The following is a 20,769-nucleotide window of genomic DNA, read 5'->3' on the forward strand; positions in this document are numbered from 1 at the left end:
TATTTACTGGTGTATCTGCCACCCAGGCCTGTTGCTAAACTCTGTGATTCCCAGAATATGCTGTGACTCCCACCCCAGCCTGCCATGGGTTGGAGTTTTCACTGCGCTGAATTCTCAATCTGGACATTAGAATAAAGATTAGATTCAGTTTCTGTTAACATCCTACGTAGTGTTAATATTCTACAATATTTCTAATATAGTTTACTTATGTTTAAATTTTTAAATGTTCTTAATTATATAACCATCTTTAAGTGTTGTTGACTTTCAAAAATGTTGTTATAAAGCTTCACGTGGGCAGGAATTGAGATCCCATTTGGGGGCTCTGAGGGTTAGGTCTTCAGAGGTGTGCTGGCAGGACCATGGCCTAGTTGTTGTTGATGCCTTGCTATTCCTTGTGTGTTAGCTATGGGTCTGCGATGCCCTGGACAATAGAACCAATACATTCTTGTATGTAAATTGTGGTGAGAATAGTTGGGGAGTGGACTGAATGGAGCGTGGTGTGAGCTGTTAGGTTTGGGCAGTCTTGTGTTGCATCCTGTGTAATCACATGGAAAATAGGGATTTTAAATAGATTTGGAGATTATGAATGTTAAAATGAATCAGAAAACGTGTCAAAACTCAGACCACAATTTCATTTTGTCCCAGTGCTTAGCTAGATTCAACTTACTGTGACCATTTTGAAAATGTGTTCTCCTCTTTTCATCAGATTTCATTTTTGCCTTAATATACCAGCGACACCTTAACAAACATAAGAGAAGGAAAACAATGAAATATGTACCAAACTGCCTTTGAACTTCAAATAATACATATCAACCTCAATGTATTTATCAACGCAACTCAGGTATTAAATTAGGCAACATGTTAGAAGTGTCTGTCGGACAACAGACTTGCAGTTAGATCTGTGGGAAGAATAAGGGATGGATTGCTTTCTTTGCAAGAGACTTGTTCAATAGAAATGCTCCAAAGCATATAAAATCTAACAACAATGACTGATGTTGTTTAATAATGTCTAGCATGCTACACAAGAGGCACTAATGCACAATATAGATTACTCTCAGCAGAGGACATTATCTCGACAAGCAGGCCTTTGTTTATTGTGCATGTGAGTTACAATCACCCAGTTGTGAAGCATCATTCTAGATAATGGTAATGTAATTACCAATTAATCAGTACTTTGACATCGAAACATTAATGAGTAATGTGGTTTTATGGATAGCTTAAAATATCTTTCTCTGTACTTTTGGGTCCATTACAAGCCAGAGGCATTCTGCTATTTCTGTTTCTCCCATATTCTATTATGGGATCTACAGAAAAGTAAAGTATAACCAATGGATCATTGGAGAATAGAAACAATAAATTTATGCTCACTGAAGTTTCTGGTGGTTGGTTATTAAGTACAAACAGAGAACTGAAACCAATGCAATGCTATTGTTTAGAAGAGAGAGAAGGTAATCAAAATGAGCAATTATAAGTCAAAATACTTGTTGTCTAGTGTCTTAGCGAGTCAAAGATATCTCAATGCATTTCACACAATAATTACACATGTTCCACAATAATAATTTATGTATTGCAGAAATGTAGCAAGCATCAAACAAGTTCCTTACATGCCCCAACTGAATAGACATGGAGGACTTTAGTTGGAGCCCAGTAAACCAATGCAAAATCTCTGCAAATGCTGTACTGAAACCAATGTACAGCATTCTACTTTCTGACACGTTCTCTATTTATTCAGATAAGGGCTATGGGCTTTGACGGCATATTTATTGCCAACACCTAACTACCCTGAGAAGGTGGTGAGCCCAGTCTTAGCTTCTGCATTACATTTAAAGGAGGTGCTCTTGTAGAGTAGGGAGTTCCAAGATGAGGTTCAAAGTGACATTGCAAACATCTTGGGTGTGACAGAGGAGCTTGAAGCTGGTGGTGCCTGTAACCCATTCTTAAGGCTGTAAGTTCAAGTGATCTTCACAAAGAAGGGCTGGTGAGTAGCTGTGGCAAACCGTACGAGAGTACGCACTGTGCTGGAGACAAAGTGAGTGAACCTCTGGATGATATCTGAGCTTCTGGGGAACTTTTGGGATTGTATTCATCCAGGGGTGCATGGAGTATCTAGAGACGGGTAGCACCTTTGGTGAAGGGACTTGTCGAGTCCATTCTGGGGCAGTACATCTACCTCTGGTCCCCACCAGACACTCAGCTCTCACATGTGGCTCCAAGTAGCTGCTTGCATGCGACAGTAGCCATACTCTGGTACACTGCTTCTATGAACGGGCTACACTAGGCGAGGGCAGCCCATATCCTGGTGAGATCGTGTCATACTAGACCTAGTGTGCAAAGTCAGCTACGGTGGACAAGACAGACGAGATCCAGTGGCTAGGAGGGCAGTACCATAATGCTCTGTGGAGAGCTAAGGGCACGACAAGGCACAGAAGAAGTCACAGTCATCCACTGCAACCAGGGAGGACCGCAGTTTGTAACATTTGTTCGTACCACTGGACCCTTCTGACGTTGAGCGAGTGGAACTGCCCCATCGCAACAGATTTTCCACTTTAAAAATTCTCATACTCATGTTTCCTGTCATCGTTGGACGCGATGGACGATCGCCATGTTCATCCGAGCAAGGGCAGAATTTTCACTCACACTCTTGGCATACCAAGCAGATCTTTGAGTAGTTAAAGCAAGTCTGTTGCTACTGAATATTTGATCCAGTAGCCATAAGATTTAGTGACCAGAACAGATTGTTTTCTGGCCAAGGATGACCTAGAGAATGTTGAAGGTGGGGATTCTACAATATCACTGAATCAAGCCAAAGTAGTTAGCCTTTCTCTTGCTGGAGATGGTTCGTGCCTGGCACCTATGTAGCATAAATGTTTGTTTTATTGTCAGCCTGAATCCAAATGTTATTATGTGCTGTCACAATTTGCCTCATTGTCAGTTTCTTGTATGATGCCAATAATCTCCCAAATAACAGATTGGAATCCACTGGCTAAGATTTTGAAAAATTCCTATCAAATACTTACTGTGGTACGTTAACATTAACAGGCATGGGCTAATATTTAAAATACAAATTACTCTCTAAGCTGTTAGAAACAATTAATTATGTGAATGTCTTCATATAGATTCATATTCTACATAGAAATGTGAAGAGTCCATTTGTAAATAAACTTATATCAGTGTTGTTAGAATTGTGATTTATTTGTAAATTGCAACCATGACACAAGTTATAATGATCCCATTTCTTTTGAATAAAATTCACTGTAAAACCAAATAACAAATTCTTACATAGGTCCACAGTACAAGGCATCACAAAGATTCTCTCTTTCTCTGTCTCTTGTGTCTCTCTTTTTCTCTCTCTCTCTCTCATGTGTGTGTGTGTCTCTCTCTCACGCTCCCCCCCCCCCACACACACCCGCCCACACACAGAACACAGAAGGAATTGGGTACCTCTAAGTAATCTTTAAAGAACTTAGTGTCAGCATTAGGCTTTCAAGATTATTTGCAGTTAGATAAAAAACAATTAGATGGGGAGGAAAAGTGCCCCCCCCCCCAACTCGCTGCTCAGACAGGGCTCCAAACAAAGGATAACCCATGTTGCATCAGAACTGTAATTTTCCATTTTCCACACCAGCTCATGTATGGGTTCTCTGAACAAAATTAACTATTATATCTAAATTGAGTAGAATATGTGAATCACTGGACCAGAGGTTGAGGTTAATAAGACATTAGTAAGATTAGAAACAGCAAATGTCCTTCCTAATCAGTGCAACCATACCTTCATCCTAATCCACACGGATCCTTGATTTTGCATCAGTGCACTCATTTAGGAGTTGTTCAACCCTCTGTTGTTGAATGTTCATTTAGCAGCAGAAAGGATTTTCCACCCATGTGTTTAAAGGATAGTTTCATTACCTGTTGGGTTAATTTCTTTTAGTTGTTGATAAATTTAGGCATGTTTTTCTAGGTCCTAAATTGCAGGCAATGAGGTGTCAGACTTTCTGATGATTTTGAAGATTCTGCATTGATGCAAAGGCAGGTACATACTAAGAAGCATTCTCCTTGGAGTACAAGCCTGATAGTGTAAACAGAAGGCATACTGTGCAAGACAGGCTGCTGAAATAGTGGAATCAGAGGGGAAGAGTGAACATCAGAATTACACAGGGAGTTCAGGAGGCAAATCTTCCTCATCCTAAGCAAGGTACAATGTATAAGATATCCACTCTACAGTGAGGATACCGCCACAGAAATCCCCACCTACCGCAAATTTAGAACATAGTGAGCCCAATTTGTTCATGTTTTTTTGGTGAATAAACTGTCATGCAACTGGCCACTTGTAGGCTAGAGTAGTAGCATGGCACCTTCTGAACTTGGAGCATGTTATGTTTTCCTAATGTTATTCCCAAGTTTTCCTCTTTGAATAACATTGATTATAAATGCCAATGTCAAAGGCAACAGAAGAAGGTAGTCTAAGAATTTCTTTAACACTTTTGCCATTAACGTTGAACTTCAGAATCTTCAGGGACTGCCAAAGACAGCTAGTTAGTTCCCCACAGAAAGGAAAAAAAAACAGACAACTTCCTTCAATTCCTTTTATAACACACCATCTATTGCCTGACTACAAATGAGCACCAGCAGGGGACTGGAAACAAATTGTGCATTTTCCAGAAGCGTGAAAAGGAGAAAAGGATAGAGGAAGGAAATGCAAGGTTGTACTTTTGCCAATTAAAATTAAAATTATATCATGTCAGGAGATAGCTGAACAAAACAAATTAAATGAAAACAATTTTTTGAAAAATAGGGCTTTTAACATTAACCTAGTCTTGCTATCATGAGACATGTTCCTCAGGTATTTTGTTTCTCATTGAGGCAACCTTGGTTAATTTGTTTTTATATCAGGGAAACTTCTGTTTTATTCAAGTTCAGATTCAAGTTTAATTGTCATTTGACCATACACATGAATACAATCAAACAAAACAGCATTCCTCTGGGGCCAAGGGGCAAAACACAGTACCAATAGTAGCACACACCACAATGCACATAAACCACACATGATTACAATAGCAGAAAAAGTACCATTACAAAATAATAATATAACCAAAGTCCCTGAGCGTCATGGCCTGTGAATTGGTGGAGCATGGATGTTATCCTGGAACCACATTTCTCCAAGAACTAGCACGCAGCCATTCCCCATCATGCTCCAGTGCAATCCAGCTTGTCTTCCACAGAGTGAGCGCCGATAGGAGGGGGCCAGCCCTGAACCCAGCACGGCTGACCACTGCACCACACCGCCTCCGGCATCTAACTCTCCTGGGTGGCCACAGCAGGCGATCCCCCGGTGTGAGGGCCTGGTCAATGCAGCAACTGAGGCCATGCAGCTCCCTTGCCGTTGGTCTCACCAGCGAACTAGTGAACTGGACTTGCAGTATTCTCCATTATCAATGTCCAGCAGGGTCTTGTGATCACGGGACAAATGTCCAGGACAATCATTTGCCCCATTTGTTGGACTGTATACTGCCTCCATGCACCGCCTCTGATACCTTCTCTCTGGGTGGCTGCAGCAGGCAGCAATACAGTATACTACAAGTCCACCTCCACTGCTACTGAGCAACTTGCTGATGGCATAAACCTGCAGTACTTGATGTTCTTAATGTCCAGCAGTGTCAACAATTACCAACAATTACATCTTTGTTTGGATCCAGAGAGGCCGCTGTGATCGAGCATGCCTCCATCTTATTGGAAATTCTTGTCCTATTTCTTTTGAAGTTATGCTTGGATGTAGAAACCTCAAAGCCCGATCAACAAGGTCATTCCATGAGCCTAATAGCCTGGAAGGTAGAGGTCACAGGCAAGCCAGACGTATTGGAATTTATCAGAGGAGCCATTAGTCTGGGACCATGGGATCATACTTACATAAAGGCAAGGGGAACGGAGCCCAAGAATAAAAGCTCTGCCTCTGTCCCACATGAGATTGCCTTGCTCTGTTCAGGCAATGGAATGCAGCCAGAATCTTTCAGATTTGCAAAGTTCACTACAACACAGGCTATCCAGTTTCCCATTGAGCTATTTCTCATTTGATTTCTCATTTAATTCACTTTTCTATCTGCCTGACTTTTCCTAAAAAACAACATATAAAAAATACCTGTAGAGGTGCTTTTGAAGCAGCTTTTCTTTTACTGTATGGGATGAGAGCATTTCTGACAGGTCAGTAAAACAAAGTGTGACAGTGCACCATTTTGGACCACTCCAGTTCTTCTGGTGAAGGTGCTTCCACAATGTTGTTTAGGAAGGAGTTCCTGGATTTACACAATGAAGGAATGGTGATACAGTATATCTCCAAGGTCTATGTAACTTAGAATGGAACCTGCAGGAACTGGTGTCTCTTCTTTCTGCTCCTCCCTTGCAAGTCTTGGCGGTTAAGGTCATGGGTTCGAGAGGTGCTATCAGAATAGCCTAATCAACAACCAGACCACTCTTGGAAATTAACGTTCTTATCTTTAACCTCCAAGTAGAATGTTCACTAGTCACCTTTCTCTTGTGTAATCACTCAGATCAGAAATAGACTGGATAGGGCATTATAACTACAAACCTATGCCCTATTAGTCAATGGTGAAAACAATCACTTTGAGTACTTTTAAATCATATGCATGTGACAGATTCAATCATGCAGTTATAAATATTACACATTGGCTGTTTATTTTCATATAAAAATATCACAACTCAAGCGGATATTTTCCAAGCATGCTGGCATCTCATTCCCACAAATGTAAAATTAAAATATGAACCATAAGAAATACAATCTATGATCATTAAATATTAACATAGTTCAGAAATGATTAATCTTTCAAAATTCATTCAGTTTGGGAAATGTTTCTTTCACTTGGAAAAGTACACATCACTCCAGGTTTTCTAAAGGATGAGAGCCCTATGTCTGTTATTAGGAAATTACCATAGTCTGCAGTTAGGGTACAGTGAATGAACATCTTGAAAATGGTCACAAACACAGTTTAGAGAGAACCAACATGGACTTATAAAGAGGTTTTATGTCTGATGAAATAGGCTGAAATTTTTGAAGAGACGTCTAATATAGTGGTCAGAGAATATGTTGAAGTCTTTCATAAAAGAATTTTGCCTCAGGTGGCATTGAAGGCAATTTATTGACACAGTTAGAAAGTCACAGAGAATGAGGTGGAGAACTGGGATTCTGAGGAAGTTTTATTACTCATATTGTACAAATTACAGTGTCCCACAAAAATCACAGTATTTAAATGAATGGGACAAGGATCCCTCCGTCCGAATTGACAGAAGACACGAAAACAGGTAGCATAGCAAGTAGATAAGATACATTTTAAATAGATTAGTAAAATCCTAGCCAAGCACAAAGTCATTCACAATAGTCCTAAAACTGGTTAGAAAAATAGAAGCTCTTAAATTAAAAATATGAGGTGAAGATCAGTGTGAAGATTATGAAAATATCTTGGTCAGATACAAGATAATCATAAAGGCGAAGGAATATTGTTTTTTTAATATTAAAATAGAATACAAATTGATAAGTGACAGGAATAGCTAAATAATTCCAAGTTGGACAATAGATCCCAAGTTGTATCCAAAGTGGCTTGGGGGATAGGAGACAGAGGGTGGGAATGGTGGAGAGTTGTTTTCCTGACTGAAAAGCTATGACCAGTGGTATAGTACAGGGATCTGTGTTGCGACTCCAGTTATTTGTGATATATGTTAACAACTTGAACGTGAAAGCATGAGGAATGATTGGTAAACATAAAATACTCTGCAGATGCTGGGGTCAAAGCAACACTCACAACATGCTGGAGGAACTCAGCAGGTTGGGCAGCATCCGTGGAAACAATCAGTCAATGTTTCGGGCCGGAACCCTTCGTCAGGTTCTGGCCCGAAACGTTGACTGATCGTTTCCACAGATGCTGCCCGACCTGCTGAGTTCCTCCGGCATGTTAGGAATGATTGGTAAGTTTGCAGATGGCATGATAATTGGTGGCAACGTGGATGGTGAGGAAGATTGTCTAAAGCAGGATATGGATTGGATAGAAAGTTGGACATAACCTTGGGGCACCTATTCTCAGTGGCCTCTTTTTTTAGGTATACCTGTATATCTGCTCATTAATACAAACATGTAATCAGCCAACCAGCAGCAGCAGCTCAATGCATCCACACATAGTCAAGAGGTTCACTTGTTGTTCAGACCAAACATCAGAATGGGGAAGAAATTGATTGTGGAATGCTTATTGGTGCCAGAAAAGGTGGTTTATTTCAGAAGCTGCTGATCTCCTAGGATTTTCACAACAGCCTGTAAAGTTTACAGAGAATGGTGCAAAACACACACAAAAAAAACAGTGAGTGGCAGTTCTGTGAGTGAAAATGTCTTGTTAATGAGAGAGGTCAGATGAGAATGGCCAAACTGGTTTAAGCTGTCAGGAAGGTGACAGTAACTCAAACAACCATGTGTTACAACAGTGGGGTGCAAAAGAGTATCTCTGAATGCACATCACGTTGAACCCTGAGATGGATGGGCTACGGCAGCAGAGGACAGCTATACACTCAGTGGCCACTTTATTAGGTACCTTCTCTATGTAATAAAATGGCCACTGAGTGTAAACTGGGACAGCATAGCCTTGTTCTTATTGATGAATTCTTATTTTCAAAATAAACTCAGCAAATTAGTACTCATGATTTCTTAAAATATCATCAAAGTAGCAACAGTCTCAACTATATATTTCACCTCTTAAGAATATACATTCTTAATAAAAAATGAAAAACATCAGAAGTAATATCAAAATAGACAAGGCACTTCTTAAAAATGGAGTAGATTTTGATTGTGTGGTTGTGTGAATTATTGACATGAGTCATTGTTTAATATCACTTTTCAATTTCCAATGGTATCAGTAACTAATCAATATTGAGAAATTTAAAAAAAGGTTACCAATGTATTTTACACCAGCACACAAAAGAAAAATCTACCAAGTATGATTGTACTGGCTAGATATGACATTAAAGAAGGCTCACATCCTTATTAAGAAGGATGCAGAATATATGCATTACCTGCCAGTGATTAGGAAGAAGAGGGTTAGGATAATGAGGAGAGTGAATCCTCCAACTGCAGCGGTTGCTATGACCAAAACTTGCCCCTGTTCTGTGGCTATATCAGATGCTAGAAAAGAAATGGGAGAAATACAGCACTGAAAACAGCAGCATCACACTCTAATAAAAATATAGTATGTAGAAAGGGCTGCAAGTTATTAATTGTCTGGCAGCCAGTCACATTAAAGTCTCTCAAAATACATACCAGGATACATAGCTTCAGTAATATGTTAACATCATACAAAATGCTAAATTAGCATTTTCACTTGTTTTAGTACACATGAAAGCTAGAACCACATAAACACCAGTTTACATTTATTTAAAAAAAACTATTAATTTGAAATATTTATCTCATGGAATTACTGTACTAGGGAATAACTAGGGAGTTAGTTTTTTTACATCCAGATGGTTCGGTGTGCAATAACTGTGGTTTAATTAGCCATAGAAAACTCACTTTGTCTTCAAAAAATTTAGCACAAGGTTTTTAAGCAGAGGGCCATATCACTGAAAGCAGTAATGCTGTACAATGCATGCTTGAAATTCACAAAATTTCTCTGGATTTTGGAGCAATGACAAAGAATACTGGAAATTTCACTATCATTACCATTGTAAAGTACAAGCAAATAAAGTACTGAGTCGATAAACTGTACGAGCAAAGGATCATGAATGCAAAGGACAAAAACATGACTAATCTTAAAACAACACGCATAAAAATTGCTGGTGAACGCAGCAGGTCAGGCAGCATCTATAGGAAGAGGTACAGTCGACGTTTCAGGCCAAGACCCTTCGTCAGGACTAACTGAAAGAAGAGATAGTAAGAGATTTGAAAGTGGGAGGGGGAGGGGAAGATCCGAAATGATAGGAGAAGACAGGAGGGGGAGGGATGGAGCTAAGAGCTGGAAAGTTGATTGGCAAAAGGGATATGAGAGGATCAAGGGACGGGAGGCCTAGGGAGAAAGAAAGGGGGAAGGGGGAAGCACGGAGGATGGGCAAGGAGTATAGTGAGAGGGACAGAGGGAGAAAAAGGAGAGTGAGAGAGAATAAATAAATAAATAAATAAATAATGGATGGGGTATGAAGGGGAGGTGGGCCATTAACGGAAGTTAGAGAAGTCAATGTTCATGCCATCACGTTGGAGGCTACCTGGACAGAATATAAGGTGTTGTTCTTCCAACCTGAGTGTGGCTTCATCTTGACAGTAGAGGAGGCCATGGATAGACATATCAGAATGGGAATGGGACATGGAATTAAAATGTGTGGCCACTGGGAGATCCTGCTTTCTCTGGCGGACAGAGCGTAGGTGTTCAGTGAAACGATCTCCCAGTCTGCGTTGGGTCTCGCCAATATATAGAAGGCCGCATCGGGAGCACCAGACGCAGTATATCACCCCAGCCGACTCACAGGTGAAGTGTTGCCTCACCTGGAAGGACTGTCTGGGGCCCTGAATGGTAGTGAGGGAGGAAGTGTAAGGGCATGTGTAGCACTTGTTCCGCTTACAAGGATAAGTGCCGAGAGGGAGATTGGTGGGAAGGGATGGGGGGACGAATGGACAAGGGAGTCACGTAGGGAGCGATCCCTGCAGAAAGCAAAGGGCGGGGGAAGGATGTGCTTAGTGGTGGGATCCCGTTGGAGGTGGCGAACTTAAAAATTGAGAGAGCAAACATTTTTAGTACTCACAGTGGTCTTTTCATCAGATGAGTTTTTAATATGTGTGTAATACAAATAAACATGGTTTTTCATGTCTACAATCCTTTTTTGGTGCCAGGGGTTATAGCCATGTTCAAGGTACCTGCTACATGAATTTATCTATACTAATTATGATGTAATTACAATTAGTTCAAATGATGAACCATGTCAGGAAATAATAGTGTATATTAATTATAATTGTAAATTATAGTATTAATTAACTGCATTTTGAACTGCTAATTTGTTCCAGATTCAATAATGTTACATAGTTTATATTTCTTTGATTCTGAAAACCCATTTATTAGTCATAGGTTAACACAGAACATTGAATCCAGTGGCAGACAATCTGGTTTATACAAATGATAACACAGTGAGAATGTCTGTAATGACAGCAACTCTTGAAATTGGCTTTAACTGTTCACATTTAATTGGACCCTGACAAGGAAATTCTGTATATATTAAAGTGGGCTGCTGATTCAATTTTATAAATAAAAAAAGGAAAAAAAAACAATGAAAATTAGAATTGTTAAAAAGAAAGGGTTGAAATATGGCAGACTTAATGACCTTTTTCAGAGCAGGAAATGTGAAGATAAGTGAGCAGTTGTGGGGTGAATGTGTCCTTTCTGCGTTACTGTTGCCTTCAGATTGATGATGATAATTTTCCAGGCTTTCCTGGCAGTCTTTAACCACCGGTGTCAGCACCTTTACAAATGTAAATGTGTGGCTAATGAGCAGATCTGCTCAGGATTCTTCAGTGAAACACGAGTACATTTGCTAGAGAAAAAATACAAATACTGTATATTCCCAGATCTCCTGACCAACAGCCAACAATTGTCAAAATAATGATGTAAATGAAATATCAAATTCAGATTAGAATTGATCTATGAAGTCTAAAACTTGCTGCCAGGCTAGGTGGTGCTCTACAATTGGTGATGTGTAAACACCTCTGTGCCTTTTTGTTCATTCACGAAATATATTTCCTACCAAAAGTTAAATCAAGTTATTTCCAAACACACTTAACAAAATTATTAGTGTTAATTGTTACACGTTAATCTTAATGCTCTGAAAATTAACTATTACAAACATGGAATCTCATTCATTCAGGTTTTAAATGCTGTTGGAGATTTTAAAAATAGGGTTTCAACTTAAAATCTTCACATTTTTTCTTTGTCTTTTCATTGCTCATCATCTAATCTTTCTTTTCCTTTATTTATTTCTCTTCCTTTGTTTAGTTTGGTATTGAATTCAATATTCTAGTTAATGCTTCCTTCTCAATCTTTGCATTACAGTTACAACCCATCAGCCTGTTTGTGTAAGGAGATAGTTACTTAGTCTGAAGAAGAAAACATGTCATTTCTTTCCCAATGTCCAGCAACTTTGCGTAGATGTTATTGTCAAATTTAAATTGGTGGGGCTAGTTTAACTAACAGCTGGCACTGGTCATTGCTTAACTAAAACAAATCTTACACTACAATCGCTGTGCTGGATACATTTTGTCTGCTATACTTCATGCTTTACAAAAGTGCATTCCGGTCAAATGCTTGAAATTCTTATGTTGTAAAAGATGTACAAGCTTTTTCCCTTCCTTCTGCAGCCCTTTCAGAACCAATATGGACCAGAAATTTCCTCGGAGGTCAGTTGCTTGGCTACTATAATTTCAACATACATAGCCCCACTGTAAACTCCGTATGCATATGACAGATTTTGACAGTTTTCAGAGGTTTAACAAGATCCCATAAATCATACAAAAAGTCCAAATAGCCGCGGACCTCCATTTGATAATCATAAAATGTGTAAATGATTGAATTGGGATTATTTTTAAGCTTGTCAAATAACATGATGGCTGACTTGGTGTCAAAGTATAACCTGCGGGGAGTTAAAAACATCAGTCTGCAGTTTTCTAAATGGATGTAAAAGGTTTGTTAAAATTTTAAGCCAGCACTTAAACAACAGGAACAAAACCAATTACTTGGGGATAAATTCAATTAATTTTATCTAATCAGCAATTCCTGAATTATAATTGCAGACTTCCCAAAATTTTGTAGTCATATTTGATTAGGCTTTAATGCTAGTTAGTCTGATAAATTTCATTATCATGTTACATCAGTTCACAGACTACTGGGTTAGCATCACACACACACTTATTGAATTGGTAAACTTGTGTTAAACACCGCAATGTGTACAACAATGTTCTTTGTAGTCATTTATAATGATTCATTGAGATATACATACTGAATAGGTTAAGGTGTAACATTTATATGAAAAACATCATTGTGCTTTCCATACTTAATAACGTGCGACTCTCAGTATGAATATATAATTTCCCCAGGACTCCAGGATCAAAGAACTTTGCATCTCACTGAATGTTCCAGAAAGAGTTACAGTACCACTTAGGATGATGTGCAATCACTCTAGTGAAGGTCATTCTGTAGAAATTGAAAGCTGACGTGGATGAGAAAACTTACTAAAGGCTTTTCTGAGATTCCTTCACTGGAGTAACTGCATACCTCTGCAGAACAGACAAGATGTTTTGCATTTAAATAAATGATGCTTTGCAAAAAAGATGTTGCAATATATTGTCTCTCTCCATCGCAAACTGCATGATTAATATTGCTTTAGTTTTGATTAACATAATAGTTTAGGGTAAAAAAAAAAGGATGTAGTTTGTTTCAAATGCCACAGTAAGGGTGAAAACAATGAAATAATTTCAATGCTTTTAGGGAAAGCTTAACAAACTTAGTGCAGAGATAAAACAAAATACAACCGCTATCCTATCTAAACAAGAATGCCAGTGAGTCACTAATCTGTGAGCAATTAGGTTGTAATTTGATTTCTCTGAAACATGAATTCAGTTATGAAGAATCATGTTGTGGTAGTGAGGGCATCATCGTTTTTTCATCCATGGGATGAAATTCAGCAAATCAGGTGGTAATGTACAGCATCATATATAAGAAAATGTTAAACAAATCATTTGACATTTGACACCAACTTGTTGTTCTGGTATACATGGTGTTAATCAATATTGCAGCATGCTTTGAACAAATCAAGGAACAAATACTTGACTTCTTTCACTTTCCAGTATTCCACTTTTTTTTTGATCGCTTTGACTCTTTAACATGGTTCAGTTCCACAGCCACCTTTCAGTAACTCAACAAAGTGTCATTTTCTTTAATGAGCTTCAGCAGTGGTACCAGACTATTTAACTGTAGAGCGCTCTCAGTCAGCCGAGAATGTTCATTAGTTTTCCTTTCCATAATCAAGACTCACTGAGGCCAGTTGTGGTAGGCTTAGATTGGGTAAATCTCCAATGTCTGATCGCAGATCCTGGGGTTTACCTAATTTGACACATTCAGCTCTTACTGAATAAAGAATTTGAACCATCGCAGAATGTAACTTTTCAAACCTCATTAAAGAACTCAGACCTAGAATCACTGCAGCAGAGAGGCCATTTAACACATCAAGTCTGTGCTGTTTCCTTGCACTGCAATCCTGCCAGTTCATTCCCCAACTCCTTCTCAAAAGCATGCAAATTATTTCCAGTCCAATTTCCTTTCAAAGGCACTGATTCTGTCTCCACCATCCTTAAGGAAATTGGCTCCACTCCCCAACTACTTCAAATAAAATCTAATCAAATTTAATTACATTCAGACCATACATGGATACAGTCAAAAGAGACAACATTCCTCCAGGGCCAAGGTGTATAATATATATTCAAAATAGCAAGAGAGTGAAAAATATACACACACACACATCATTAGGCAAGAAAACAAATCCAAGTCCAAGTCCCTGAGCAACATGCAAATTGATTGCACAGCTCCCAGTGATCAAGCCTGCCATTCCACTGGTCAAACACTGAAGGGCAGCACTGATAGGAGAGGCCTGCTCCCAACTGAGCAGGGACTCCATGCTATAGCACCTCTGGCATTGTCTCACCTGTACTGCAGCAGCAGGCAAGCCCGCCTGAGGCATAGTCCTTGCTACAACTCATCAATATCCAAGAGGGTGCTGCAATTGCAAGAGAAATGTCCAAGACAGTCACTCGTGGTTACACTGCATGCTGCTTTTGTGCACCAACTCTGATGCCTTTGAGTAGGTGGCAACAGCATGGTCTCCACCCAGGTTATCTCCTCCGAACCTTCTCTGGCCCGCCACCCCCTTCTCCTTCTCTGGCCTGTCTGCCAGCTTCTCCTTCTCTGACTCATGCGTTGGCTCCTTTGATACCCCAGCCGGTGACTCTGTTGTTCTTGGAGTCCAGTATAGTCTTACTATAGTAAAAAAAAATTGAAAAATGCACTTTTGGTTGGCCTCTGAGAGTCCGCTGCATTCGAATGTGCCACCAGCTTACCGGAAACTCCTGATTAAAAACAATTTTCTTAATATTTAAGACTGTTGCAAATTCTAAGAACTCGGTCACATGAGTGACTAATCATAATTGTACCAATTTTCCGTGGGACCGAGGAAGGATAATTGTGGCTGTGTTTTGAAGGAACATAATGGTTCTGGCAAAATTATGAGTTTTTCATCAATTTTATGGTGTCCAGACCTTTTGAAGTCTGTGACTGTGTGCTGTTACAAGTGGTCTATGGCAATTGGGCATAATTAGGGCTTGAAGGTAATTGAGGGAGTCAATCAGGGACAGGGAATCTGAAAAGAGCAGAGACAGGGAAGGGAGAACATAATTGTAGGAAGAATTGCTCCTGCAATCACTTGCTACTATTTCCATCTCACTGCTGAGTTTCCTGAGCATGGCAAAACCGACTTGCCAGTCATTAAGTTGGAATCAAGTGGCCTCTTGGAACATAAGTTAGATGTTTTAAGGTTTCCCGCCTTTTTAAGATGGGCACTTATATGGCCACAATCTGCCTTGGTAAAATTGGCAACAACCTTGGGTTGGAGGTCATATTTCACCTTTTTTCCCATTCTCATTTCCTGACATGCTTACTCTCTCAGAAGCCACAACATCTCAGTACACGTGACATTCTCTTAATTTCAAATTTAGTTTCAATGTAATGAATATAATTATAGTGTATTTGAGTGTCCACATTTTACAGTGTATGTTCAATATAACATTACAGTTTCAAGAATGAATTACAATCTGTATTATTGTGTTATATACCATTGGTGTTAAGTGCAGGAAACAGATATTGTAATTTTTAACCCATATGTTGTTAGCCTGAAAATAACCATATTATAAACTACAAACTTGAATCTTAAAGTGCAATTAAGCTTTACGAACAAGATATAACACTTGTTATGTTCCTAAATATAAAAATCTTTTTGACTTTGTGTTCTTTCTTCCATCTTCCTCATTTTTTTCTCTCTCCCTTTCTCCCTACACCCTCCTCTGCTTATCAACAGACACAAAATGTTGTAACATACCAGCAGGCCAGGCAGCATCCATGGACATGAAGAAGCAGTCAACGTTTCAGGCTGAGACCCTTCTTCAGGACTGAGAAGGAAGGGGGAAGACATCAGAATAAAAAGCAAGGGTGATGGAAGGATGAGAGCTAGAAGGTGCTAAGTGAAACCGGGTGGGTGGGAAAGATAATCGGCTGGAGAAGAAGGAAGTTGTTAGGACTGGAGAGTGGACCATAGGAGAAAAGGAAGGAGGAGGGGCACCAGAGGGAGGTGATAGGCAGGTAGGGAAGAGGTAAGAGGCCAGAGTGGGGAGTAGAGGAAAGGGAAAGGATGAGGGAAAAATAATTACAGGAAGGAGAAATCGATGTTTGTGCCATCAGGTTGGAGGCGACCCAGATGGAATATAAGGTGTTGTTCCTCTACCCTGAGAGAAGCTTCATCATGGCACAAGAGATGGCCATGTACCGACATGAGAATAGGAAGAGGAATTAAAATGGTTTGCCACTGGAAAATTCCACTTCTGGGGAATGGAATGGAGGTGCGCGACAAAGCATCTTCCCCCTTCCTTTCCAGTTCTGAAAGAGGGTCTCAGACCAAAATGTTCAAAGTTCAAAGTAAGATTTATTATCAGAGTACATACATGTCACCACATGACCCTGAGATTAGTTTTCTGCAGGAATACTGAGCAAATCTATAGAACAGTAAGTGTAAACTACAAACATCAGGAACTGTAAACTGTAAGCAAACTGTGCACATGCAGATATAAATAAATAGTAATAAATACTGAGCATGAAATAACAATATAACTGTGGTAAACCGTATATATATGTTGTAACTGGGTTACCTGTCTGGACACGCCCCTCTGCTGACTGCCCCTGTGGCTCCTCCCACAGACCCCTGAATAAAGGCGATTTTGCTATTGCTCCTCCTCCTCAGTCCAGGGGCAGACACTCAACATGGACGTCACGTCTTACTGCGAATAAAAGCCTTTCAGTACTTACCCTACTTCCAGTCTTTCAGAGTAATTGAAGGAGCATCAGTAACAGAGTCCTTAAAAGAGTGAAGCTATACCCTTTTTGTTCAGGAGCCTGATGGTTGAAGTGTAGTAACTGTTCTTGAACCTGGTGGTGCAAGTCCTGAGGCACCTGTACCTTCTATCTGATTGCAGCAGCGAGAAAGAGCGTGGGTGGTGAGGGTTTTTTATGATGATTGCTGCTTTTCTATGGCAATGTTTCATGTAGATGTGCTCAACGGTTGGGAGGGCTTTACCCGTGATGTACTGGGCTGAATCCACTACATTTTGTAGGATTTTCCACTCAAAGGCATTGGTGTTCCCATACCAGCCCATAATGCAGCCAGTCAGCACACTTTCCACCACACATCTATAGAGTTTGCCAAGGTTTTCGATGACATGCCGAACCTCCACAGACTCTTGAAGAAATAGAGGTGCTGTCATAGTTTCTTCACAATAATATTTATATGTTGGGTCCAGGACAGGTCACCTGAGATAGTGACACCCAGGAATTTAAAGTTACTGACCCTCTCCACCTCTGATGATTACTGGCTCATGGACCTCTGGTTTCCCTCTCCTGAATTCTACTACCAGTTCCTTGGTCTTATTGACATTGAGTGAGAGGTTGTTGTTGTTATTACACCACTCAGCTAAGTTTTCCATCTCCCTACTGTATGCTGATTCATCACCCCCTTTGGCAGAGCCTACAGTAGTGGTGTCATCAGCAAACTTGTATATGGTGTTGGTGCTGTACTTAGCCACAGTCACAGGTGTAAAGTGAGTAGAGCAGGGGGCTGAGTACACATCCCCATGGTGCTCGTGTGCTGATGAGATTGTGGAGTAGATGTTTTTGCCAATCTGAACTGACTAGGGTCTACAAGGGAGGAGATCCAGGATCCAATTGCACCAGGTAGATTTGAGGCTCAGGTCTTGGAGTTTACTGATTAGTTTTGAGGGGAAGATGGTGTTAAATGCTGAGCTGTAATTGATAAAGAGCATCCTGCTATATGCAGGGTTGCTGACCTTTTGCATCACAACCTGGTACTCCAGCTGCAGTGCTGTCGACAAAAAAGCCTTGCAGAGGGTGGTTAGGGGAGTAGAGAAGGTTATTGGGGTCTCCCTACCTTCTGTCCAAGACCTCTTTCAGAGTCGATGCCTCCAGAAGACACGGTACATCATTAAAGACCCCTCACACCCTCTCCATGAACTGTTTGTTCTTCTGCCATCAGGCAAACGTTACAGGAGCATCAAAACTAAAACCACAAGGTTACTAAACAGCTTCCTCCCACAGGCAGTCAGATTGTTAAATAGTTGCTCTACCTGACTCTGCTCTGGACACTTATAACTGATTTTAACTGACATGTGGCTGTTGTGTTTTACTATTTATTGTTATGTTTATTATTTAGTGTTGTGTTTGTTATGCTATGATTGCACTGCTCCTGGGAAATGCTGTCTCATTCTGCCCTGCAGAGCTGATGTATGGTTAGAATGACAATAAAGTTTTTTGAATCTTGAGTCTTTGAATCTTGAATCGTGTATGAAGAGCCAACAAGATAGCATCTGCTATAGACCTTTTGCTTCTGTAGGCAAATCGGAGAGGATCCAAGGCGCCATTCGGATAGGAGCTGATATGCTTCAACACTAGCCTCTCAAAACACTTTATCACTGTGGATAGAAGTGAAACACATCAGTTCCTTGGCTGCGTAAGTCCAGGAAAGACAGCCTCCGGCCCTGACAAACTCGTAAGATTGAGACACACTTGATTCCACCCCAAATCCTGGTTTGTGTGGATGCTATGTAATTTGCTACTCTGTTACAAATTATTGCCAAAAAATAACAGATAGTACACTGCATACGATTAAAGGAATTATGTTTATGGATCTTAACTGAAGGGTCAGTAAAGAATAACAAAAAGAAAAGGCCCATTCTAATTAAACAGTCAAATGTGCGCAAGTTGGAGCCCATCTTGAACTTCTCTGGCACTCATGTGCCGGGCCCTCGTTCAACGTGAAAGATCACACCACCTTCCGAATGTTGCTCGCAATCCACCTCGAACAAACAGGTCTCCCACCGGATCATGTGCTACGACTGGTTCTCCCCAGTGTCTTCCCTCTTCATCTCCTCTCAAACAAAAAAAAACCAAACCCAGCCTTTTGTCCCTCACCAAGAAAACCTCCTGCTAATTGGATGGCACACATTCCACATCATCCCTTATCTTCGACGATAACTCAAACAGGCTAGAAGCAGAACAGCAGCTCTTACAGAGCTGCTAAATGAAATACCTACAGCATAACAGTAAAGATGTGAACCAGGGCATTACATAAGTGCTGCTGGGCTATAATCATTGAGACAAGTTCCCACAGTGTTCTTGGATACTGGTACAATTGAAGCCTGCTTGAAGCAGGTGGGTACTGCTGGAGCTAGAGGTTGAAGATATCCGTGAATACATCAGCCAACTGGTCGGCCCAGGTCTTCAGTACTTGGCCAGGTACTCTGACCGGACTGGATGCTTTCCTTGGATTCTCTCTTTTGAAGGCAGCCAGCCCACATGTCATCTTCGGATACGAAGACCAAAGGATCATCGGGAAACATGGGGGTGCACGGGTTCCTCCCTGTTCTGGTGGTCAAAGTGAGCATAGAAGGCATTGATCTCATCTGGAAGTGAAGCTCTGCTGTCCCCTATGTCACAAGATTTACCTTTGTAAGAGGTGATGGCATTCAAACCCTGCCACAGCTGTTGAGCATCCCTCATTGTTTCCAGTCTAGTCCAGAATCTTCACTTTGCCCAGGGGATGACTTTCCGGATATCGACTGTCTATTCATTTCCATAGATGCTGCCTGACCTGCTCAGTTCCTCCAGCATTTTGTGTTTCTTTAGATTTCCAGCATCTGCAGAATTTTAGTGTCTATGATTTACTCTGCCGATTATGCTTTCTCCAAATCCTCATCTCTCCAATTTTATCCCTTTATCTCCCTCCTCTCCTCTCCCTATTCTTGATTGAATTTAAGTAACCTCTGTACTCTAATCCTGGTTGATCTGAATACTATATGAAGTTTTAGCTAAGCTCAAATGCAACCCAGAGGAGAACAATAGTGTTAGAATTTCAGCAAGTGCTAAGGTCACCTAATAATTAGTGACTGAAAGACATCTAAATATGTAGCTGTTATACTTAACAGCACGTGATCTCATGAATACATATTAATCAACAAAACATCCCTCAAGGCAACAATGTAGGTGATCTCCTATTATGTGCAGCATCAATTGTTCTCAGTCCTATAATGAGTCCTAGCTTATGGGAGGAAACTATCTCTATTAACAACACACACCAAATTGTGGAGGAATTCAGTGGGCAGGTATCATCTTTGGAGAGAAATAAACAGTCAAAATTTCAGGCCGAGACCCTTTATCGTCATTGGAAAGGAAAAGGGAAGAAGCCTAGAATAAGAAGGTGGGGGAGGGGAAGGACAAGCTGGCAGGTTGGTAGCTAAAACCAGGTAAGCAGGAAGGAGATGCGTGAGTATGGGGATGAAGTGAGGACCTGGGAGGTGATAGGTTGAAAAGGTAAGGACCTGAAGAACAAGGAATCTGATTGGAGAAGAAATTGGACCAT

At 40.4% G+C, this 20,769-nt stretch overlaps 1 protein-coding gene across 1 annotated transcript in view; it reads right to left on the bottom strand.

The window, feature by feature from the left end:
- The window catches only part of epha6 (eph receptor A6), a 729,322-nt gene that overhangs the window by 66,898 nt on the left and 641,655 nt on the right, over positions 1-20,769 (bottom strand). Inside the window, exons 8-9 of the mRNA XM_072260500.1 lie at positions 9,064-9,172; positions 668-738 (exon numbers count right to left, since the gene is read on the bottom strand). Of these exons, the coding sequence (XP_072116601.1) occupies positions 668-738; positions 9,064-9,172 (180 nt within the window). The remainder of the gene's footprint in view (positions 1-667; positions 739-9,063; positions 9,173-20,769) is intronic.

This window comes from Mobula birostris, chromosome 6 (genome assembly GCF_030028105.1).
Source record: "Mobula birostris isolate sMobBir1 chromosome 6, sMobBir1.hap1, whole genome shotgun sequence".
NCBI lineage: Eukaryota > Metazoa > Chordata > Chondrichthyes > Myliobatiformes > Myliobatidae > Mobula > Mobula birostris.